The sequence below is a fragment of the Lepisma saccharinum genome, chromosome 16 (assembly GCF_977018435.1).
Source record: "Lepisma saccharinum chromosome 16, izLepSacc3.1, whole genome shotgun sequence".
Lineage (NCBI taxonomy): Eukaryota > Metazoa > Arthropoda > Insecta > Zygentoma > Lepismatidae > Lepisma > Lepisma saccharinum.
In genome coordinates, this window is record NC_139244.1 from 22651794 (window position 1) to 22677608 (window position 25815).

Sequence of the window (25815 nt, forward strand, 5' to 3'; positions counted from 1 at the left end):
TCAGGGTTGGCATTGTTATGAATATTTAGAAAAGGTTATTTGTTAATCATTAATCAATTCATTTCAAGTGTTTCATAGAAAATCATCCCCGACACGTAGCTATCCTTCCCCTTACACAACAGTCAATTAATGTTGTTTCTCTTCACATTATTGCGTTTACTTGTACAGTTAATATTCTAAAATTCAGTTAAGTGGGATTTGAAGTGTAACTTATCTAAAATATAGTATTTGTTATGCATTTGGTTTTAGCTTGCTTTTCTGCCACTTTTGGCTAATTATAAGTGGTGATTAGATGAAATTGAAAGTTCACCACTTCAAGTGCTTGGCAACTGAGCCCCATCTTCCAGACATGTTCATGTACAGTCATGGACACTTCTGGGTTGTAACTATTCCATTGAAGGTTAATGGGATTGTTACAATCCAGAAGTGTCAACGACTGGACAGCAAATCCCCTTACAATGTGGTCTGGAAAATTTTGGTTATTGTTATGGAAAACCTGTTAACAGTCGAGGAATTGTGTTATTCCAAAAGATCTTTTAAACTCAAAGAATTTGGCGGTGGTTTATTCTATTTAGAGGAACCTGTTCCGTGATCGATATTCCACGTTTTATTTGGCCTATTATTATGGACACAAATTTTTTGTCAAGCAATGAAGGAAATAAAAAATGTATTAAAGCATGGAAGTGGTGCTTTTTTATCTGTAATGTTTTCTTAAAGACAAAAAATAAAACAAAAACATTTTTGTAATATCGTCCAAGTCAAAGAAAGAAAGAAAAAAAAGTCAAATTGTTTTCATTCACTAATCCTGACAGGTACAAAAAGCCCCAAATTTTATCTGGCTTCCAGAAAAACATTAACCCTGCCACAGCACATGCTAATTAATCAAGCATTATCATTTGCAAACAGTTTGAGTAGAGAAAGCATTATCCAGAGTGTATCATAATAAACAACTTATCAGGTTTATTATTTGAAAAAAATTTTTCATGCACAATACTTTTTTGTAAACATAACCATTGTGACGATGTAGTGTTAAAGAAAATGGGGACTTTCATAGGTGCAAAAAAAGCAGGCTGTATCTTAAAAGTTCCATGAAACTCAGTCCACGACTACTACCTACCAACAAGAAAATAAATTTTTGTTAAGACTAGTTTGTGGGTGAAGAAAAGTGTGGCAAGAACTAGAATTTCATTGGGATGTGTGACGCATATCTGATGGAAGTCACAATGAACATTTGTAGACATTTATACAAACTTGAAGTGTTACTGATTGGTGCACAACAAATATCATTGTTGTATTTTATATAGTTTAGTCAAAATACATTCTTAAAGCTGTTTATTATGATCCTCCCTGTATAGTCCATTAAATCTATCTATGTGTGTGTGTATATATATTTGTTCCAGCATAATTCTCGAACTCCTGGAGCAATTTCAACCAAACTTGGTACATGTGGAGCAATTTCAACCAAACTTGGTACATGTATCACTTACAACGTGGAAAGAAATACTGTGAGGGTAAGACACCCCTGGCATGCATAGGGGTGGGGGTGGGAAAGGGGTGATATAAAAATAGTCGAAAACGACTGATATTAAATTCTGCACAAATCAGCCGTGACTATGCATCCCGGACAATGATATTGTTTCTCAGGTTGTCTAACATTGAGGATGAAATAACATTACTTACATTTTACACTATAGTTAGAATTCATTATTTTCCTGTCTAATAGAACATTGGGATAAATAAATACCTAGGCAATGCTGAGTAATCAGCTAGTTTTCTCTAAATGTAAAACTTAATACTACATCTTGCAAATAAAGATAAAAGTATGTACATCAGGAATTTTATTTATCCAACATATTCTGTTCAGTAGCATAGCTAAGACTGTTGATATGTACCATACACACAATTAACAATGAAAATTTGTTACAATTAAGAGTTTGCATCAATAGCACCTTTGATTATTTGATAATTTATGAAAATGTAAATACATATGTTTACCCAAAACCTCAATTTATGTACATGGAAGTAATTAAAATTTAACAGTAACATTGGTAAGTTTCTAAAATATTATACAATTTAACAATGTACAATAGCAGCATTAAAGAAGAAAAAGGATACATGTTTTTGTACTGTTTCTCACAATGTACACTCACATGAACACCGTACCTAGATTTCATTCAACATTAACTGTGTTTATTTGGCACTGGGAGTGAATATACAGAGTGCATCAATGGAAGAAGAGCTCAGGTGAAGGTAAATTTATCTTAGACAAGAGTTTGCTAGTACTTTTTCATATTAGCGGAATGCACAATTGGTTGGCAAATTGTCCATGTTTATTTTTATTAATTTTTCTATTCCATTCTATGTGCAGAGATTATCAGGGGGCTGTTTGGCATTTTGTTTAAATTCTTGACGCTCTCATTGCTTGAACAAAGTAAATAAACATTGTGATGGAAAATTTGCTTAGTAATACGTATGCATAACACTGTACAAGCAACATGGTGTATTATAGAATTAGTTATTTTCAGTAATATATTTACAATTTAATTTTCTTTCAATCTTTGTGTGTGTCAACCTGTGCATTCTACAAATTTGTTGCGATTCTAGACCTACAGGCATGCATATTTTGTTTTTGATAGAAACAAAATATGAAATAATACACTGTAGTGTTCATTTTGTTATCTTTTTGAAAGGTGTGAGGTGCATTTTCCTACCGTGTTTTGTCACGAAATGAACTGCAAAATAAACACTTAAACATGAAATTTAGAGTTTATTTAGCGACGTGGCACTTTTTGAAGTTAAATTATCCTGTGAGTTATGCAAATCACAGAAAACTGATTCTGCTGTAAATATTTGAGAAGCATAAATAGATTCCTTTCCACAAAAATAAACTTAATACTCTGATACTACATAAAACGTACTATTAGGGGGGTAATTTTGACAACTTATTTGCATTCTTATTTAGTTTGGCACTTGCATGTACAGTAGTTAGTTCTAGTCAACTAGTACAATACACATAGAGAAAGCATATGATTACATGTTTACATTATTATTTTAAAGTTCCCCCTGAGAGAGCTTTGAGACAAAGGGGATTTGGAGGTAGGGCCACACATATTCTTGATCTTGGCTGGAAGCAATGTGATCAGCACCTAGCATTACTAAAGCATTTACTTTACAAAACCAGGGTACACTAATTATACCAAGGAGCCGGTCCTAAGTGCCCATACTGAAGTAGATGTGACATCGCACCCCCCTCAAGGTCAAGCAAAAACTTCAAAATCTCCAAAAGGCAGCATGTTGTTTTTGCCATTTTGAAATGTTGCTTTTGAAACATATGTAGCTTGCGCAGCTGTGGTTTCACCAGTGCTCAAAGTAAAGAAACATGGGAGCAGGAGGAGGGGGGGGCTATCTTTTCAGTTCAGGAAATTTTCATAAAGCATCCCCCCACCTAGAAATTTTCACTTTGAGCACTGGGTTCCATCAATAAAAGAGGGAATGACTAATAAACATTACATAATGTTTCACAAGCAAAAATCCTATTGTTTATACATAAGCAGAACTATTAGATCTGTTAGAATTGACACTACAGCTCCGTCATGAACCAGTTATACTTCAGGAGATTGCATACAACTTCATTGATAACGGACTATTGGGAACTATAGCAAAACAAGAAAGAAAATGTTCACTGGATTTTTGCAACAATTCATCAACTTTCAACAGTGCTTAAGATTTAGTTCCATTGCTGTAACAAAACAAATTTTCCAAAAATGCACTTTCAAAGCTAAATTTCACAGTGAGTTAAAAATGTCCTGACATGAGCCTCTCCACATTGACACACCCCTTATATTCTTCACAATATTATTATTATTATTATGATTATGTGATGCAAGTTTAATTGTAAACAAATAGTATAATTAACATTAGTTTCATTAGAAAATGCTACCTTAACTTCAATACAAACTCATTTAGAAAAAACATAACCTTTAAAAAACTTTACAACTTAAGCATCATCTGTAAATACTTATTTTTAAAATTTACATTTGCTCAAATTTCCATTAAAATATACATGACACAATGAGAGTTTTCACATGAAAAATTAAAGGAATTTAAAATTAGAGACAGTTTAATTTCAACAATACAAACGTATATATACACAAATACATATCTACACATACACAGATACACTTTCCTCATCAATGACATTTTTAAAGAATTCATCTTTTGTAGCTAATTCTCATGGAAGACAATCTTTTAAATTCTTTTGGCTCTAGTGCTAAGAGCTTCTAATGGTAATATTAACGTGAGGAACAGAAATGAATCCAAAATCCTTCTTTTCTGAATTTATCACCTTGCCTTTGAACTGATCTTTACGTGTGCATGATTTTGAATTCTCTTTGGATTATTTTTAGTTCCGTTGCTAGTATTCTGTGATTTATGCCTGTTCCCTGATTTTTCATTCTTGTGGCTACTGTTGTGTGACTTGGATTTCGATATACTACCCTTTTTCCTATGGTACCAGTTATATTTGGATCTTTTCACTCTGGATTTGGTGTCTGGTTTCTCACCTCTACTGATTCTTGTATACTTTTTAATTGTTTCAGCACTTAATTTATTAAGAACCACAACAGGATAGTTGTTTAGGTCTTGATGCAGATCATTTAAAAACTCCAAATCGTCTTCATATAAACAGTGCAAATCATCCAAGCTACTGCTATCCAAAGAGCATAAATTATTATAAACATATAATTTAGCATCGAACTCCTCATCTTCATCAAGTTGGAAATATACTGAACTGCCCTTGTTAAACCTCTTCGGAGAACTTGCAGAAACCGAAGACGTATTGGGTCGTTTCTTTGCAGGTGATTCGGCCACTTTTCTGCATTCTTGGTACGAAATGCCTGATTTCCTTTGACGCAAGGTTCTTCCAGATTTTTCCACATTTGGTCTTCTACTTTCAAGTGTCTGTTCCTCTAGCAACTGTGACGTTCCGCTTGTTTCTGGTTTAGCAACATCTAACGCTTGCTCCAATTTGCCTAATCCACTTCCCTCTATTTCTGATGACTCCTCTAACGAAGCACTATTAACACTCAAACACACACTTGGGCAAACTTTCTTTCTATCACTTTCATAGTCAGCACCATTGGTTTCATTTGCAGTTTGTAAAGATTTACACAGGCTGCTGAGCAATTCCTTGCAACTTTCTACCTTGCAGCTGTTTTTCAAGTTCCCTATGCCCTTGTCCTGCTCATAAAATATGCTGAAATTTTCTTTCAATTTTTCAGTGTTTATGCAATACTGACCTTTAAATAAACAGTCTTCTAGCATATAATTAGCAGATGCCATTTTTAAGTTTTCCCTGAGTATGTTTGTGGTATCACCCAACACATCCCTACCCTTAACAAACATAGAATCTTGAGTTAAAAAAGGGCATTGTTCATTATTCACTGAATAATGCCCGCAATGTACTTTTGGATTCAATAAACTATTTGAAAATGAACCGAGTTCTTTGTTTCTATTTATATCTGTGTCTATACTTAGACTGGATGTGTCTCCATCATACGAAAGCTCATCCTCGGACAACGACAACTGACCTTCATCCAAACCAATACTAAATGATCCGGTTTCGTAAGGATCATTGCAACTCCTGTTCATGGAAGAGTCATCCGAATCATCTTCACCGGCACAATCGCCACCACACTTTGAACCGCATGCACAATTCTCAATTTCTTCCTGTTCACAAGCTTCAACCACGCTTTCAAGAATTTTGTTCAAAGTCAATAAAACTTCAGGTCCTGGAAAAGATAAATGTTATTTCAGTGAATGTTTCCCCAATCATTACACAACCGGCAAGACCGTTCATGTGTCTTTTGACAAAGACATGAAATCTGATTAAACACTGTATTGTTCTTGTTTAAAAACTTTTTGAAAGGTAAGGGTATGTGAAATAAGATCTGATGTAAAGAAGTTAATAAATACATAAAATTTCAACATTGACCCTGCATCATGATCTACTAGAAATGAATAGTGGTAAACTTTGGTCTGGAAATGTGATGGGACCCAATACACATGTCACGTCACCCAATTTTACATAAAGTTTGTGTATGTAATATGCATGTAATTGGGCTCCAAAAGAAGTCTACATGTAATTTCAAATTACTTTCCAAATGATCTTTATTGTGTAGCATTATTTCTCAGCAATGTCCAATGACTTTAGAAAATAATTACGTAGATGTATCGGTTGAAATTTATTTACTGATACCAGCTGATACTTTTCCGGCAGTTTGGTCTTTCACAGGAGCTGCAATAATGTCACGTGGCACTCTCTCGGAGCCTAATTATCCTGCAATTATGCAAAATTTGAAGTCTCTTTTTATTTTGTACCAGTTTTGTGTGAAAAACTGGATTTTTGTGATTTCAAAACCAAAATTCTAGTAAATTGATGCTTATAATTGGAGTGGAGTAATTACACATGATTATTAATCAGTATTTTAAGCAATTAGAATTTTCAAACATCGGGATTAGTGAGAATTGACAACAGTTTTTGCATTGGTATTGGTATCAGTTCAAAGTAGTATCAACTCAGCCCTAAAAAATAATTATTTCGATAAAATGTTCCCTGCTACCAGTCTTTTAATATCTAGCATATAATATCTAATATATAATATAATATATAATATAATAATGCTGGTACAATAAAATTACTAAATGAAGTTAAAACCAATACAGAAGACCATGTCTGTAAGTACACATGTTATTATTTGTGGCATGATTGGCAATTATATAACAATATTTTCGTGATGTAACTCAATGCACTCCGTTCTACATTTTCTGGGATCAATTTTCAAAGCATTGTCCACAATGTATGTTACAAAAACTGTATTGATTTAGCCTTGTTCTGAAGAGGGTCTCCTTGATGGTACGTGCAGGTAGCACTGTCACCTTGTAACAAGAAATGGGTTCGATCCCTGGTGGAGGCACAGTGGTTCAGATCCCACTTGAAACAGTATGTCCAACCTATCTGAGCATACGGTGGTGGACTTGAAAAACAGAACAACTTTCTCAAGTTCTTGAGTTAAGCCTCAATTGTTTTTTTCATGGACGAAAAAAGAACTTAAAATGCAGGAAAGTGTATAATTTGAGCTCAGTATATTTAAGAGGAGAGTTCATTTTGCCGGTTGCCACAAAAACCTTTAGAGAAATCAAACAATTACTTCAGGGTCAAGATGCACCAAGCAACTTTCGATTGGGTGACATGTGATATGCACACAGAGATATATTCTCACTGTTTTTTGGCTATCTAAATCGGAGCCAGATAATTCTTCTCAGCTCAAAATACTGGGCCAATGCTGAACATGTAGGGCTCTACAGGAAATCAAACCTAGGTCTGTTAGGAGCAAGGAAATGTATTCACCCTTTATTAAACTGAAGGTTTGTACTTCCAAGAAATTTCTGTATTTTGCTCCACCAAATTATGGAAGTTACAGCTAGTTTTTTAATTGGAAACAGCATAAAACCCCACTCTGTCACTTTTCACCAGGCAAAATGTTAGCCTCTGTGCACAGGTGGTGTATTTTACTCCTCAAAGAAAACATGAAGTAAAGATTTAAGGGTGCAGGAATGTAAAATATCTTGTACACAAGATAAATAAAAAAATAATAATAAACAGAAAAAATAAAACTACTGTAACTGAAACAAATAATAAACAAAAAAGAAGACAGAATAGAAGAAAACATTCATTTTGCCATCAACCCTCAACCACCGAAATTTTAGTTTTTCACACACACATGCATGCATGCTACGAGAATGAAATATGATTTTCAGAAATATTTGTTTCATCAAATTTTCTTTTTGAATAAACTGATGCCAACTCTTTGATACAGTTAATATACCACTACAGTTCTCACTCAAAATAATTAAATTATTTTAATCTGAATCTCTTCCTGAACCAAATTCAATATTTCTCCTTTAGGTGTGAATGTTGCCTGCAATTTCTTCAAGATACAAACCAACACAGTTACGCAAATGTTTAGTCATGCAATGGAAATTCGATTCTTTTAAAACAGGTAACAGGAATGGAATAAAAAAAATAAGTAAATTGTTCCCCTGAGCTTTGCACCATGCCATGAAGGCATATAGGGGTGTGGAATTAGAGCCCCACACTTTCTTGATCACGGCCGAAGGTGGGGGTGATGTGATCAACATCATGCCCCTGGCCACCTTTACCCCCCAGAGTTCCCTCCAGGTACCCACTTTATATGATGCTGGGTGGGCACCAAAGTCGCTTGAACAGGTGGAAAAAAATCCTGATTTTGCCCTACCAGGTTTGATCCTGGGTCTCTCGCATGGTAGTCAGCTGCCATAATGACCGAGCTGCTGCTACTTCAAATTTCCTGATGGTGTCAGATACATATAGTAATTTAAATTCTCAACTTTTATATATAATTGTAAAAGAAAAATTTCAATTCTCAAAATAATAGTTCCATGTTTTGAAACTTTGTCTCTTCCTTAACCCTTTCGAGGCAGAGCCTCCAGATGACAAAAGCAACTGAAGGATGGTTGACGAATATTTCGGCAAACACAAATCTTTGTAATAAATGTTCAATAAACAGGAAACCGAATAAAAAAAACAACAAAAAAAAAAACACTGAATCTTTTTGGCTTTAATCTCCAAGCATCTACCTCACATCTGCTGTCATCGCCGGGTACACTCTGACGTCATTGTCGCATCACCAGGCAGATTGTTAAAAGACACAACAAGGGCCCACGTGTTTTTCAAGGCTTTTTAAATTAAAGGGCTCGGTCCTTCAAGTTCTAAACAAGCGTCATTTCTACGCAGTAAATTTGGCTCTGGAAGGAAGAAAGTGATTAGATCTTTGTTTATCCTGTGTTTTCTACTTAGCAACAGGCAGGGAAGTGGGAGGGGGGGGAAGACTTTCTGTATAGCGTTATTCGAGAATGATTTTCGCGGCATCGGTGCCACACAGGTGGAGGGGAGATGCGTGGGTGAAATGTAATACGTGCTTGCAGGCAAGGAGTTTGGCTGCACAAATCATTCTCTTGTTATCGGACTATGAACGTGAGTGCTTTTGAAATCTTGTCGTGAGAAGTAAGTCGTTTGTGATGGCATCTCTTCGGCCAGGAGAAATTCGTGAATTGTTGGAGGAGGGGTTTGACACGGGGGATGAAACTGAAGTTGAAGATATACAGGGTGGTTCAGAAGATGATATACAGGGTGTGCCAGAAGATGATCGAGAAGAACCAGAAGAGGAAGGGGGAAGATGAAGAAGAATTAGAGGAGAATGAAGATAGTGGTGATGCGAGTGCAGTGCAGTGGAAAAAAGTGAAGAAGGGGGATAGACATCAGGGGAGGGGGGCAAATGTTCTTCCTTTCTCTGGACAGCCAGGTGTAAGAGTTCGTGCCCTTGTGAACAATCCTACTCCTTTTCAAGCTTTCAGTTTGGATCGATGGGCAAATTTCTGATGGGAGTTTCCGGTCAGTTGTGATAAACATTCTCCTTGACTTTGAGTTTTCTTCTTCTTTCTTTAAAAAAAAATACTATTTGTATTATCGTTTTAATACTATGTATTCACCATTACATAACTTGGGGCAATCAGCGACAAGTGGTGGTTTGGCCAGATCGATGAGTGCTACCGGAGCTAGCCAAACTTTGAAAAAATAAAAATTGAAATTCCTCTGTCTGTTGCTTCCAAAAATGAGTACAGCCGGCAGCCGACGAGAAGATCACTGAATGAAGGGAGACGGGGCACAGAGGGAAAGGGAGGGTCAGGTTCATTTGCAGAATTTAGGGGTGGTTGGGGGTGGTCGGGGAGAAGGAAGTCTTGTTTTCTTCTTGGTGGGTCATTGTCAAGCTGACGAGAAGAGTTCTGGTGGAACGCACCTTCCCCACGCGAAAGAGTGGAGTCGCCTGGCAGTACGTCACACCTCTTCTGCCAGCGCTCTTCTCGTCGGCTGCCAGCTGTACACATCGACATGTTTACCTTACCGAATGAAAGCCTTGGAAATTCTGAATAAAACGAGCCCTCATTGGCATTTATCGTGTTATTACAACTTTTTTTTTTAAAAAAAAAAACATTTTGCAACATGTTACATTTTGTTTATAATGAGCCCCGTCCTTGGGGAATTTCCATTGATGATGAATATTTCGTCATCTGCCTCGAAAGGGTTAAAAGATGCATAATAAATATGGACTATATACAAATCCTCTTAGTAATCTTGCATTATACATGGTTGAGTTTGAATGAACTAAAACAGAAAGCTACAAGAAACTAAAATCAAACAACTAAAGCAATCTAAGAATTAAAACAAACAAAAAAATATGGAGCAGAACAATTCCATTTCTCGGTTTTCTTAATTTCTGAAGAAACAAGGCCTACTTCTTAGTCTTATATGCTATGTGATCAAAAGTACACTGACATTCTCCACTAGCTGTCAGACTATGGACAGTTCCCGCGGTTCAACGGACATCGCTGTGCGCCATGTTGCCACCTTCCGCAAACAACTTTACTTCGCTGAATAAAAATCTGTATAAAATTATGTTTTGCAATGTGAAATGACAATGATAATGCATTTTAAAAACAGATGCAAACAGCATCAAAACAAGATCAATATTGTATTTGTATGACTACCCAATACTAAGAAAACGTTGTTTCGCAAAATTGCTAACAACAGTTTTTTGACAAATTTTGAAAACCTGAAAATTAATAATTGTATTTAAAACATTTCTGCCTGCAACCTACTAAAATTTCATAATGATCGGACAACCAGTTTTTGATTTACAGAATTTCGAAGAGAGCGATCCTTTGCACAAAAAAAAAAAAAAGTCCCTCTTCTTGTTCTCATGACGATAAAAAATAGAAGGCATACTCGAAAAAACAATTGGTTAGTATAGATTGAAGAAGAATTGCTAAATTTTGATGTAACTCGTTTTTATGTAGGTCTACTGGGTAATTTTTAATTGGAGTCCAAACTTGAGTATCTATAATCTTTAATCAGACAGTAAACATTTCCTAACATTCTTCAAAAAAAAGATGCAGTAGACCATATCCAGAAGAAATTCTGTAGCCTTCAGAATAGTTGCAGCAACCTCTGTGATGGAGTGGTTAGCTCCATGCACTACAATGCCAGGGGCCCGGGGTTCGAATCTGGGCCTACGCATGAACATTCTTTACGAGTGTCCTTCACCAATTTCATTATATCATTATCACTAATCTTCATCGTCACGATTAGCCAAAAGCTGCAGAAAGGTGATGCTTAATAATAAAAATTAAATCAAATTCAGAAGTGTTGCAGGCAGAGATTTGAACATCATGTTTAACAATTCTGAGCACACGAGCAGAAATAATAATGAAAAAATAATAATAAATAAACAGAAAGCAAGAAAACTATGGAATTGTTCTGTCATTCGGAAATTAGGAATTTTAATGTGAAAGGTTTTAGGCTGAGGATGTTAGGTTTTCTTATAGGAGGTGATGACTGCAGTTTGTGTAGGGGGGTAATCTGGGTAGTTCAGTAATAAGCATAAGCTCTCCAGCTCCAGGAAGAAAAAATCCAGTCATGCAGAATCCCCACTTGCACCACAATCCATTCAGGCAAGCATAAATTAACAATACCATTGTCATCTTTCAGATTACTCTCTTTGATAAGAGGCTGCGGTTTGCATCCTCGTGAAACTTCATGCGAATTTGAAGCCGAATCCCACCAGTCATTCTCTGCGGGGGTTTCACGTGTGGAGCAAGAATTCTTATTCTCCTTTCTGCTTGATGATTTGACCACACCGATGTCTCCGGATGGCTGTCTTGCGTCTACACTCTTTGCTACCATTGTTTCGCTCTCTTTTGATTTTTCCACAACATAGGCAGGGTGCAATTTTGACAAAATAATTTCGCTTTTTGCTACATCTACCCTGCATGAAGAAAAAACTGGTGACACAAACACAGTCTTCCTCTGTTATGGATCTGATCACTAACTGTTACCTGGTACAGGGTATCAGGAAAGTCCGGTCCCACACACTTTGACAACAAATAATTATGTGATTGTAACACATAAGCAAACTTCTTCACTGGCACGTTTTACAGTTGAATGCAAACAACGTACCAATCAGAAGCAAATTAACATTAACAATCAGTTGGCGTACTCTGAAAATTTAACTGGATTTACTGCAACAACTCTTATTTATTGTATACATTTATTACATATTAATCCGATATAATAGATATAAAACACCACTGCATGCAAGTAAAACGAAAACAGAAATCCGACAACTCTAATTGAATTTCTCTACATGAATATGGTAAGATGGGAGAATATGCCACTGTCGAAAATATACATGTAAAGATTATGAGGAAAATGCTTTTACATAGGTGAAGTTTGGTGTTTCCACGTTGCAAATTTTGATGATTTCCTACTACAGGAAATCCGCCCGAGTTACGTAAGTAATGCGTTCCATAAACCTTTACGTAACTTGAATTTTACGTAAGTCGAATTTGTAAATTGCTTAAGTATAACTTCATAAGAAACTGCAAATACTTATTATTATTATATATATATTATTTACACAGAATTATTTTATAAATTAAACATCATGCAGCAGTATTTACTCGGATATAAACTATAAAAGTATGAAAAATATATAAACTAAGTGACATCTATTGCAGTATGTTGTTGCATACTGCAATGGATGTCAAAGATGCAAACATGTTCATATCCGCTAGTGGTTGTTATTTTCGAGATTTATTACATAACTGCGAATTTACATATGTCAGTGGTAGTTTAATTTTCCATTCCACTCCCGCCAGCTGGGAACAAACCAAGCAGTGATGCACTATCATCTGCATCTCCAACATCGCATCCTCAGTTAATGAAGGCAGCGGCCCTTTGTAATGAAGGCAGCGGCCCTTTGAAATTAATCAGAAATCATCTAAATTTGCAATGCGGAAACACCGAACTTCATGTGTGTGCTTTTCTATTGAAATGTCCTAAAACATGATTTCAATATTTTTTTTCTTCCAAAATATGAGGAACGGTTAACTTCAATCTGTACGATTCCAAATCAAACTTTTTTTCATGAATTTTCAAAACACACGACAGCAGTATAGCAATGAAACAGAAATGTCCACTTATCCATTATATCACAACAGAGTATAATATTAGAGTTTGGAGGACAGGACTTAACCAGATACCCTGTACAAGCAGAGAACACAAAAAAATGTCACAATGCAATCCAAAGCTACAAAGAAAATATATACAAGAAAAGGAGAAAAGTTACAATCCTGCAGTTCATGGCATCCAATTCCACAATACACACAATTACAGCAACATGTAAGATCCAAAGTAATTATAATAAAAAAGATAATTGAAACTAGCAATTACACTTCAAACTAGATTATAGATCAAGATAGACGAGATATTAGTAGAATATATATATATATATATATATATATAAAGTTTGAAGTCCATCTAATATAAAAGTGAGAAGCTATATACATTACTAAATCAAAAATTAATATGAAACTAACAGATGTGACAGGAAAATGTATGAGCAAACATTAGTTTTCAACGACTCACATAAAATAAATTCTAAAAGTACATTTTGCAGGAATAAAATATAGTACAATGGGCATAGTTGCAAGATGTGTTCAAGTGAAGCCTAAAAACAGTGATACGATTCAAATAATAATCCACGAAACTGATAAACATGAGTGGAGCAAACATTCCATTGTTTCTGACATCAGTGTTCAATTGGAATTACATTCACATTTCAGCACTCACAAAGTTGAAAATTCGTGATGTGACAAAGCATAAAATTCTCAGAATCTGATATACACACAGATAATTTTTTGAATTAATATCGATGCCTACATTAACAGATTCTAATATTAATATAAATAAATATGTTCTGGGTCTTACACTAGGCATACATAACACTAGTTGTTGGCATATTGTTAGTGATAAAACATATTAAATTTGAAATCATTACAAACAAAACTATTCCTCAAAAGCAGTGCAGAACAACACTACATATATACTTAAATTACTTGCCAATGCAAGAGATTAAATCAAATTTCAGGATAAAAAAAAACATAAAACACAACAGTTCTTTGAATATGTTCAGCAACATTACCATGCTTATTCTTAGTTGGAGTGTATTTATGGATTTACTTGATTTTAAGCCTACTTTTCACTAATTAAATCCTACAAAATTATGGTATATGCATGATAAAGCTTTTGAAGGTAGAAAATCTATTATCAGCATCAGTTTATTGAATTTTTAATGCTGCTATGCCAATTTCGGCCTGCATATCCATGCAGAGGCTATTTACCATGGCATGACCGACACAATAACTGCCCTGTGGCTCACTGCCAGCACACCGAGTAACATCAACACTGTTGTCTGTTCTTCTACACTGGAGCCTGCTACTTCATAAGTACAGTAGAACCCCGATCTTACATTTTCCCGCATTATAAGATTCAATATTCATGGTCCCAATAGAGCAAAATGCTATATAATTTTCCTAGATTTTCCATTTTCCCGCATTTTAAGCTTTTTCCAGCTTGGTTCCCTGAAAAATGTAAAATTGAGGTTCCACTGTAGTTCCCCAATCGTCCTCACGATGCAAGATCAAGTGAGGATCAAACCTTGGACTGACAACACTAAAGGTAAGGACACTAAGGTGTAAATCACAAACCCTGAGACCTTCTGTAAACAAAACCACCTGCATGCAGAAAGCATTGCAAACTCATAGAAGTAAAATAATCCACACGAAAATCCAGCGTTGCTACAGGATTCATTACGTAAGGTAAAACAATGGCCAATTTGTAGTATGGGATACGCTGCCGCAAATGACGTCTCACTTTAAACCCAATGCTCTTTCTTTTTTTACTTATTGCTTCACCTTTATGGTTAACTCTTTGCACCAGTAAAAATTTTCCCATAAATTGGGCTTCTTTCTTGCATGTGAATTGAATATATTTTACTTGCATTTTTTTTAGACAAAATGATATAACATGGTAATGTATATTTCTAAGGATGATATAGATAGGAGTGTATTTGAAATTTGTTTGTAGATTTTATGTAAATTGTATCTTATGTAAATAAAATATATAATGGGCATAAACAGCCATATGCATTGCTGTAAGTTCAATAAATATATTGATGATGATGATCAAAACAAGACAAAGAAAGTTCGTAAATTTATTGTGGTTGGAAACTTTGACAAGCATCCTAATAACGATTTCTGTTCCGCCAAATATAGTGCACTTCGTAAAATAACTTGGTGACATGGCAAGGCAAGATATGTGTGAACATTTTGTAGTAATATGCATTGTAACTTTCAATGAGCTTAGAGATTTGTGTACATAATGATATTTTATAACATTTGGTTATTTTCTAAAAATAATCATGTGAACAGCAAGGAAGTAGTGCAACTTAGTAATATTGCCTGAGTTATCCTTAGAAAAATAACATGCCGAGTTCTATGCGTGCGGGAAGGTCTCCGTGTTCTCCGAGCTTGTTTTCAAAACACCAACAAGGACAGCCTTTGAAAAGGTGTGAGAAACAGATTCTACTCAATATTTATGTAACGTTCTGTCAGTGGTATCCTGAGAAACCAGTAAATGAAGTGGTTAAGTTGGTATCCCAGTGCAGTGGTGTGTCAGTGTCTGCACTTTTAAGGGTTATGAAAGAGAGAATGACCGGGAGAGTAACAATGTATGCGACTGCATATTCGTCTGATGTTTTGAGAGCGGGTTCTCACATTCAGAGGCCCTTATATAAAATGAATAGGTGAGGTGAACTATGAGTGTAACAGCAGATGATTGCGGTCATGAATCAGCTGATGCGGAGTGATACAACGAATCGGTGAGACCGTTTGTTTACAGAAGGTCTCAGGGTTCGTGATTTACACCTTAGTCTTCTGATTGCACAGGAACTCTTTTTATCGTGCAATAGGGTTACAGTTAAGCAATACTTTATTTCTTATTAAGTAATAGAAATGGAAATAATGGGTTTCATGGAACCAGCATCAGACTTGCTGTGCTATTTTTAAATCTAAAATCATCATATGTATATACATATCTTTGTATGATGCTAAATAACATTTATTTTGTATTATCTTTGTGAATCGTGGTAAGCAAGCTCAAAGAATGCTATTTCTATTTTCCATGTATTAGTGTTTAGCACATATTTTAGTTATTTTTACATAAAATTTCCAGGTTTTCAAAAATTCATAGTATCACTACATTTTCCCTTCCCGCTCATCTGTATTATGTTTGTTTTGTACTATTTATTTTAAATCCTTATAATAGACAATGCATCTAACATTCTTGTCACCAATATATATACCCCGGGCATGAAGATGTTCAAAAAGTTAATGGTAATGAATATTTTAAATATACTCCCATTGTATACTTCATGTGATATGGAATGCCATTTCAGCCAATATAAATCTTTCTTTAGAGACACGTTTCAGCATTTATTGGTAATCCATTATTTTGGGAACAGAAAATAAAGTACATTTTGTATTTAATTTTGCATTACACGTAATGTCACGTAAGCCTCATGCATCACATTTAGATAGGTGAGCCACTTGCTTAATGAAAATTGCTTTGTGTGTATGTGTGTAATATAAAAAATGAGAAAGAAGTTTTTTAACGATTGTAAATCCATATTTTGATTAATATTATTTACAAATGTAACACTTATTAGTACATATAAAACCATTCCCAACGAATCATGCAGTGGTCACTACAGACAACAGCTTCAGTTGAACATGTCTGCTTTATACGGGTCTCACTTAAAACCAGAACCACTCGCTGGTTAAGAAAGTAAAACAAAAGACATTCTGACATTACATTCTGTGACTGAATGAATGACCATGTTCCTCCACCAGACAATGCATAAATCAAGTTAAAGCTTGCGTGCATAAATCATTGTTTGAATGGTGAATGAGGCACATTTTATGTGGACCACACTGTACAATCAAAACTAATTATATATTTTTAATCTAATTGAGGTAGACATGCGTAATTTTAATTTTTTTTAATTACAAAAATGTTACTGCATTTCAATTTAAATCAAAATAACATGCAACACAACACAAACTGTACAATTCTATAATTTATGCATGCTAAAATCATGAAATGAAGAAACAAAGAAGATAAATTTAGCCTGTATAAAAGAATAATACTTACCATAAGCTGCGGAATTTCTCTTAGACCTGTTTTCTCTCCAGCTAATTTTCAATACAAAACCCATATCAAATGGCTGCAAGTCTCTTCTAGGTAAGAAGTGAATTGTTGCCAATATCTTATCCTGTCGAGACCATGTTTCCAAAGCTGGCATTTATTAAGGACATAAACCAATACAGAAGCAACAATACAGAAGATGCCAACACAGAATGTCTTGCCACGACTGCGCTCCATGTTAACATTTGTCTACAAGAATCAAATAATCTGTCGATCTATGGTTAATTAGTATTTTTAATGTTGAATCGTGATCGGATTGATCTTGCTCAGGATAGGGACAGATGGAATGCTTGTGTTGCTGCAGCCATAGACCTTCAGGTATGAGAAGGCTCGAGAGTTAGATTCAATTCTAAGTTAACGATTATTATTATTTAACTTAAATTACCAAAATTATAAAAAAACCTTAAAGGCCAAGTTTGTTAATTGGTTACCTTGTAAATCATAAACAACTTGTTAACCAGGATGTGTAAATAAATAAATACTGACGTTTCACACCTGTTGCCAAGTCCTCTCTGAGGGGGTCGAATGACATTAAAAGGATAAAAATGGAATAAAAAGTGGTTAAAAGGAGAAAATAACAGTCATAGGATTTAAAAACTGCATTGCGGCCACCAGCTGTCTTGCATGAAAGATGCACATCACTATCTACCACCTACAGCACTGCCCTTGCTTTACAAACTACAGTGGAACCCCGATGTTACGTTCCACAGTTGTAAATTTTCCCAGATTATGCATTCAATCCTCATGGTCCCAATATAACTAAATGTTACAAAATTTTTCCAGATTTCACATTTTCCCGCATCTTACGTTCTTTCATCTCGGTCACTGAAAATCGTAAAATCGAGGTTCCACCGTAATCCGTTCTTATCCTTCTAATGTGATTTCTTTGGAAGGATCTGCCAAAAATATCTGAAACGTCGGTTTTTGGAAAGAACCTGTTAAACAACACGCAACTATTCACTTGTTTAATTTATTTAATATTATTTAATAATCGCAAGCTGTGCTCGTGTGAACTTTTAAGAAATTACTCGATATTGTTTTTATATTAGTCGAATTTCATGCACCATTACTTACCACCAGTTTCCCACATGCACATTTCTGGCCCATTGACATAATTTAAGTCTATTTACGCACGAGAAGACGAGAGATTTTCAAAAGGATACTCGGTTCAATTTTCAGGTGTTTCGTGTAGCGGGTCAGCAGTCTGTAAGGGCGTTCCAATATTAATGATACCGCTTGAGCTAATTCTCTACTTAGATCCTCTTCACTCAGATCAATGCTGGAAAAAACACAGGATAAGAAATCGATCAGGAAAACAAACGTAAGCACATATAAAACTAATGCCACTGCACAGTAATAACATCTGACTGCTAGATAATTATGTTATAATCAGGATTGAGCTGATTCCGAAGCCAATGTATCAATATCGAAAAGTATCAAATTCTTTCACCAATACTTTTCCATAGTTCAATAATCTCACAGGGTCCACAAAAATGCTACAGACACTTTATTTTACAACATTGGATCTTATCATTTACCGTTAGTTAACGAGTTGTATCTACGTTAATAATCTCTACATGGTAGCAATTAATGTGCAATTTTCAAAACTACATGATATTTCAGTTCTGTCGTGGCCGCGGTGGCTCAGTCGGTAACGCGTCTGACTACCATGCTCAAGGTCCCGGGTTCGATCCCCGGCCGGTTCAAATCCGGGAACTTTTCTAACGGTGAAAGCGGTCCCGGCGCCCACCCAGCGTCGAATAACATGGGTACCTGGGGGGAAACCCTGGGGGGTAAAGGCGGTCAGGGGCGTGATGCTGATCACATCACCTCCACTCACGACCGGATCAAGAAAGTGTGGGGCGTTACCCCCACACCCCCTATACGCCTTCATGGCGTGGTGCTATGCACAGGGGAACACTTTTATTTCAGTTCTGTCTCTCTTGGTCGATTGTATACATATGTAGGTATGACATACTCAAATTACAAAACAATATATCAGTTCTTACTCTGATTAACAAGCATAATTTGAAAATGTCTGTTTTCCTCGCACTATTATGGGACAGCTCTTATAAAATTGACTAACGCTTCAAGCACAGATTTTTGTTGATATAATTCACTTTTACATGTAAAAATGAGAACAAAAGAGCACATTCACAATGTGAGAGAATTAGGGGTCCAGGGAAAAATGCCCAATTTTATAAATCTCTTACAACTTTTGAAAATGTGGTGTTAATTTTATATTTTTTCCAAAATTGAGGGAAGGGCATTACATGCCCTCAAAGAATGGTCTTTTGTCATGCTCCCCTGCAAATTTAGTTCATCCAGCATCTATAAAGCCTACGCCACAAGCAAAATTCAGGATTTTTTTTTCCAAAAGCTGGAAACACTGTGTTCCTTATACATTGTTATTATTTTTTTCCCCAAGAAGTATCAGCCTATTTTCAACAAAACTTTGCATGCTTGTAGGAATGTACCATTGCAACATGCTAATTTTTTCCCACTCACTTTGGTCTATTGTGGTGGCTGCAGAGAGGGGTCCATACCAATTTCTTTTTTTTTAATTCCGCTTTCTTCTCTTTCCTTGAACTTTCATTATGGGGAGGTACAATGTATAAATTTCACGTGATAAAAATTCTGCTATTCTGAAAAAAATAATAATTTTATCTCTCTACAACAATTTGTTCTCGAGCTAAGAGTTTCTTTGTACATCATGGCAAGTTTGAAAAGCACGTGCTTGATAAGTTCCCATCTGGAGAGGCTATACACCTTATCCTTCATATACTGCTTTAAAAAGTGCCTCTTAAATTATTTTTTCATTGTTGATATCTTGATGTATATGCGATTAATAAATAAAACAATCACACACTGTACAAAATTGCAGCATATAACAAAAAAGGGGCAGGGTTAAATATACAAATAAACTTACACATAAATGTCTCCAAAAAGTAAAGCCTGATTTTGATTAGACAAAGATAAGAAAAGATTTAAAAACAAAGATTGCAAAACGTAATTTTCTCATAATCAATCAATAATATGAACTGAGAATTTCTAACACAATCACACTCTCCCTTACAACAAAGAACTTCCTCATATATATACTTTTAAGTTTAAAAAATAAAAAAGTTTCTTCATCAAAGAAAAAAAAGGTGTTTCAAATCTATTGATTAACACAAAACACATGTTTTCCACAAGTTTTGAGTGAATTTCCATTCTATTACCTCAATAAATTAAATGTATCAGAATATTTTTCACACAGTCTATTTACGTGACCTCATTATTTTAAACACAGTGCAATCAATTTTAAACATATCCATTTTCAGATAGTCAAAAGTAGGGATGTACCGAAGCCGATTACCGATGTTCGAATATCGGCCGAAATTGACACATCGGCTTCGGCATCGGCATCGGCAAAAGTCCGATATTTAAACCGGTACCGATTATACTAGAGTTTTACCTTGAAATAAGTTTTATATTTTAATTTTGTAAGATTTATTGAAAATTAGGTTAAATTGAGTTAAATCCGAGACTGTGCTTATAATGTTCACATAAAAAACAGAAAACCAACTAAAGTACAGTACCGGTGATGAACGTATTCACAAACACATACCGACTTGCTTCCGACAGCTTGTGTGTACAGTTCTTCTTTCCATTTTATTATGATTAATGTGTTTTAGGTTGGACAATCCGCAAATGCTAAGCCAAATTATATTTGCACCAACAACTAAAATATATTTATCATTATTTGAATGATATAATCTAATTTTAACATACATTGCAACAGCACGTACGCCGTAAGACGAAAAAGGTTAATACACAGGTTATAAAATGAAGTATGAACCTGTGTATGTAACCAATGTTACTAACTCGAGTCAAGTTGTCATTCGTGCCAGATAAAGTGTAATATCGGCCCTCTTCTTGGTGTGTGCGGGATCCCGAAAAGTTGGGATCGGGAAAAAAATTTCCCTTCCGATCTCGACTTGGGGAAATGGCTTCCTGACTTTTCGGGATCCCGAGCAGTCGGAAAATACCGAAAGGTCGTTTTACAAATTCGTGAATTCTCGACATATTCTGCATTGAAAATGTCTTGAACTCATCGGAAGTTGTTTGTTTTTAATTATTCCAGATATGCAAAAATAATCACTTAAGGTGAAAATGACGTGTAGAATTCGAGATTTCCCGAGGTTCACAAAATTTCGTACATTTTCCCACTTAGTCAGGAAATTGCGAATTTTTCTCGTCCCGACCAAAAAAAAAAAAAAAAAAAATTGTCCGGCACGCCCCTACTCCTCTACTATTCTCACACGCTTCATGTGATCCCTAATCAGCATTCAGTTGTGTGATTCCGAAAAATCTGTTCAGGGACTTCGGGAAATAATTTCCCAACATTTCGGGATCCCGAAGTGTCAGAAATTGTCCAACAATCGAATTAAAAGGGGCTAATTCTCGATGCTTTCTTCACTTTGACTATCGGATGTGAGGGATAGAAATGTTTTGATCGGAATGGCACTAGGACTCTTTTTTTTTTAATCCTGACGTTTGGGATGGGAAAAATTTACAAGTTCCTGGCCAAGTTAGGATATTTTCAGTACGAGAAATGTTCAATTTTTCCCAACACTAGAAGTGCTGCAAAAACTCATGTTTTTAAAGTTGAATCTTACAGAATTGAACTTCCATTACTAAGAACAGGAAGTCCTTTGACTAATAAGAACTGCTTTTGTACTAATGCTAAATCTCTGAAAATACATATGTATGTGTATAATGTGCAAATATAAGTGTTTAAAGGAAATTTATTTTTGTCATTCTCAAAATAACATTCCATTTTCGTTAAATAGTCTTATGTATCGGAATCGGTAAAATATCGGCATCGGTATCGGTTCCAAAAATAATCGGTGAGTACATCGGCATCGGCAAATTTTCAGCTTCGTCACATCCCTAGTCAAAAGACAAGCAGAAGCTTCTATATAAGCAACTGGCCATTGTACAATGAACCATTGCATTTAAATCCTCACTCCAATGTTAGGTTGCAATCATGGCAACTCTATCCCATAATATATATTTCGATGATATCAGTGAAACGCACAGATTCGCTTCGGACTAATGTAGGAGCCACAAGTGATCCCCAATATGGGATTTCTTGAGCAAATTACCCTTTTCTTCTAATTGTGCCCATATCAAGATGGCATGCCAACATTGTACATCATGTGAAAGCCCTGTACATTCCATCCAAAATACAACAAACTTTAACTCTCTACGATGAACAGTTCTCATTCTGTAAATTTTAAACACATTCCTAAGCATCTGAAAAGTTACACTTTAAAATTCTAAAGACACAACGTTGATATTATTGTGCTATAATCTTCACAGTATTTCCAAACCACTTTCAAGAAATGACACGTTAAATACTGTTGCATGGCACTTGGACTACTTTAGTCCCAGCTGTAATTAGATGTTGACAGCTAATTTAATATTCTGATGTAATACTTGAATGTTTTAAAGCAAATGTTGGTAAATTGTAATGGAATACTTACATATTAACATGAATGAATAATTTTTGCAATTTTCAAGGATCAGTATTGGGAATCTGTAAGAGAGAATTCACACCGATGCGACAAGCAACACGTGTTGCTTGGGATCGAGCCAATCAGCAGCTACGTTCCACACCCTAGCGGCATGACAGGCAGCACATGCCTGCGTTCAATTGGTGAAATCCTCAAGTGTCACGTGTTGCTTGTTGCCTGGGTGTAAATTATCCTTAAGAGTATTGGTATTGGTGTTGTTATCAGCTCAACCCTAATATTTACACAAATCAGTTCAAAATTATAATATATGAGTAATAAATACACAAAATATTACTAATTGTTACTTAAAAAAAATTGATACGATATTAGACATGCACTACTACATATAATCTGCTACTACTACTAATTTATATTATGCAAATTTATACAAAATAGATTAGCGTTGAAAACAAACTAAAGAATACACAAGTATAACTACAAACTTTAAGAGGTCCCCTTAAGAGTGCAATCATCCTATTTTTCAAAACAAATCACTCTACTGTTTTATTTTAAATTTTTGAAATTAGTTTAGCAAATTTCAAATGTTGGTTACTTTTTAACAATTAAAAATCTGGAACTATGAAAGGACAACTGACACAAGGTTGATGTTATTGTGCTGTAATCTTCACAGTATTTCTTAGAGCTGAGCCCATACCAATGCATCGGTGTCAGCCAATACCAGTGGTATCAGTATCTGAAAGTATCGGTTGGAATTCAGCTACCAATACCAGCTGATACTTTTCCGTCATTTTAGTCTTTCACGGGGTCCGCAAAAATTCCACGCAACACTTTCGCAGAGACTAATTATCCTGGAAATTATGCAAAACTCGAACTTTCTTTTCATTTTACACCAATTTTCCACAAAAAACTATATTTTGTGATTACATAACATCCATTTTAATATTCTGATCAGAATTTTTTAATATTCTAAAGCAAATTTCTTGGTAAATTGATGCATATGAATGGAGAGGAATATTTACACACCAATATTGATCAGTATTTTGAACAAATTTTAATTATTGCAATTCTTCAAGTATAGGTGGGTATCGGTTCAGCCCTAGTATTTCTAAACAACTACTGTACCATCATTTTACACTGAACCCAAAAAGGTAAAAGGTAAAGTGTGCATAGCACCACGCCATAAAGGCATATAGGGGGTGTGGGGGTAACGTACACTTTCTTGATCCCGTCGTGAGTGAAGGGTGATGTAATCAGCATCACGTCCCTGACCACCTTTACCCCCCAGGGTTTCCCCCAGGTACCCATGTTATTCGACGCTGGGTGGGCGCCGGGGCCGCTTCCAACGTTAGAAAAGTTCCCGGATTTGAACCGGCCGGGGATCGAACCCAGGACATGTAGCATGGTAGTCAGATGCTTTACCGACTGAGCCACCGCGGCCACTGAACCCTAATAAATGCTAATTAACTATACTAATTTTCTATACTACAATTTACACAATATTTAATACACTACAATTTCTCCAATTTAATCATAAACTCACGTAAGGGAATAAATCAAATTTTATACAATAATCAAACCAAGGGAGGGCAAGTTTTATAAAGATTGGACATTTGAAAGTTACAAAATTATTATTGTTTAATGAGCGGAAAAATGACCAAATAATTTACTATTGCCATCAGCATAGATTGGGATTCTGACCACCCGATTCAGTGAACTGTATTTTTACACTAATACCATTATAAAGACTGCAAGGAAAGATGTTTGGAAAATGTGGATTAGGCAATCATGGGGGAATTCCTGGCTCTAAGATCGGATCATATTCCTCACCAGCATAAAAGAAGTGAGCTAAGTTGTCATTCCCAGCACTACAGATGATGAAAGCCAAACTAAAGCTCATTATTACTGATGCTAAAATTCTGCAGCTTCCTTCTAGGCATGGAATATATTGTCCCCAGATGAAATATGCATTTAGAGGTGAGTTTGGAAACTTCTACATCCCTTCTCACAAGGTCAGTGAGTGGCATTAGTCGGTGGAGCATTTGTGGACCATCAATGGCTCGTTTCAGGAGCACACTTCTTCAATCGTGATTCTATGGATTTACATTTTATGTCGGGTAGTGCATCCATCAAATGGAAAGTTTATGGGTTGTTCACACATCCACAAATGTGCCATGGGGGCCTTGACTGACTGCAGCACCTCAAGAATTATGTCAATTTTTTTATTAATCGAGAGATTTCGATACATTATGCAATATAAAATGTGTTTCAGGAGGCGGAATCCACAAATAACCAAAATATTTAATTTAAAAAACGTGCAAATGATAATGACACCAAACTTAGAACTTCTAACCTAAGAAAAATTATGGAAATTGCTATATCGCCAAACCTAACAACATATGAAGTGGTAAGCACCGGTGTTGTTTTGGCTTGTCATGTCGGGTGTTATTCACTTGTGTGAAGCCTCCATGTTGGGCCTAATCATAACAGAGGTACATTACTTCACTATAGCACATCTCCAAGCTAAAAATAACAGAAAATGTTTAAACTATATAATCTTCATACACAACGCAAATTTTTCACTTTCTGGTTTACAGAGGGTCATGGGTATCTGTGCAATTTAACAGCGGAGCTTCCACAGGAGTTTCATTTAACCTATACAAAAGTAAATTTGAAAGTTCCTATATTTTATCATCTCAACATAAACAATGTTAAAGACATACAGGACTAAATACTGCAAGCACCACTACTTGTTAGATTATTTCACGAACACAGAAAATTGAAATAGCTCCAACAATACGCCTCAAATAACAACTACCCATCACTACATATCTGGCTGCATAAGTACTCACACCTAGGATGCTTACCTCTTGCTATTCTTCTTTCCTTTGAAATTCACACTATAAATGGTTTTCCCATGTTGCAGCCAGTATCTACGATGCAGAGATATCATATTCAAGGCTTTGCTCAAATATTACCCAGAAGGGCTAGTATTTCTTTAAAAGATAATGCCACATCAGCTCTTTTTCTTTCAAT

The 25815-nt window shown here is 35.5% G+C and overlaps 1 protein-coding gene across 2 annotated transcripts; it reads right to left on the reverse strand.

Moving 5' to 3' along the window:
• Window positions 1-1859: 1859 nt before the first annotated feature.
• On the reverse strand, window positions 1860-25765 carry LOC146000333 (uncharacterized). 2 transcript variants are annotated; one of them, XM_083137854.1, is made up of 4 exons: window positions 25647-25765; window positions 18424-18539; window positions 17207-17350; window positions 1860-5789 (listed from the first exon to the last, which is right to left on the reverse strand). In XM_083137854.1, exons 1-4 carry the CDS (start codon window positions 25730-25732, stop codon window positions 4342-4344), a joined length of 1794 nt encoding a protein of 597 aa, XP_082993980.1. In that variant the 5' UTR covers window positions 25733-25765; the 3' UTR covers window positions 1860-4341. The 2 variants fall into 2 exon arrangements, with proteins under 2 accessions (XP_082993980.1, XP_082993981.1); XM_083137855.1 differs by lacking the exons at window positions 17207-17350; window positions 18424-18539; window positions 25647-25765 and adding an exon at window positions 11629-11916.
• Between the last annotated feature and the right edge of the window lie 50 nt (window positions 25766-25815).

Excerpts from the sequence above, each read along its gene's own strand:
- LOC146000333 (XM_083137854.1), bottom strand. The coding sequence starts at position 25,732 with ATGATATCTCTGCATCGTAGATACTGGCTGCAACATGGGAAAACCATT. Across the intron at positions 18,540-25,646 it reads GGAAAGAAGAATAGCAAGAG|CATTGATCTGAGTGAAGAGG; the intron begins GTAAGCATCCTA and ends TGTTTTTTCCAG. Across the intron at positions 5,790-17,206 it reads GAGAAATTCCGCAGCTTATG|GACCTGAAGTTTTATTGACT; the intron begins GTAAGTATTATT and ends TATCTTTTCCAG.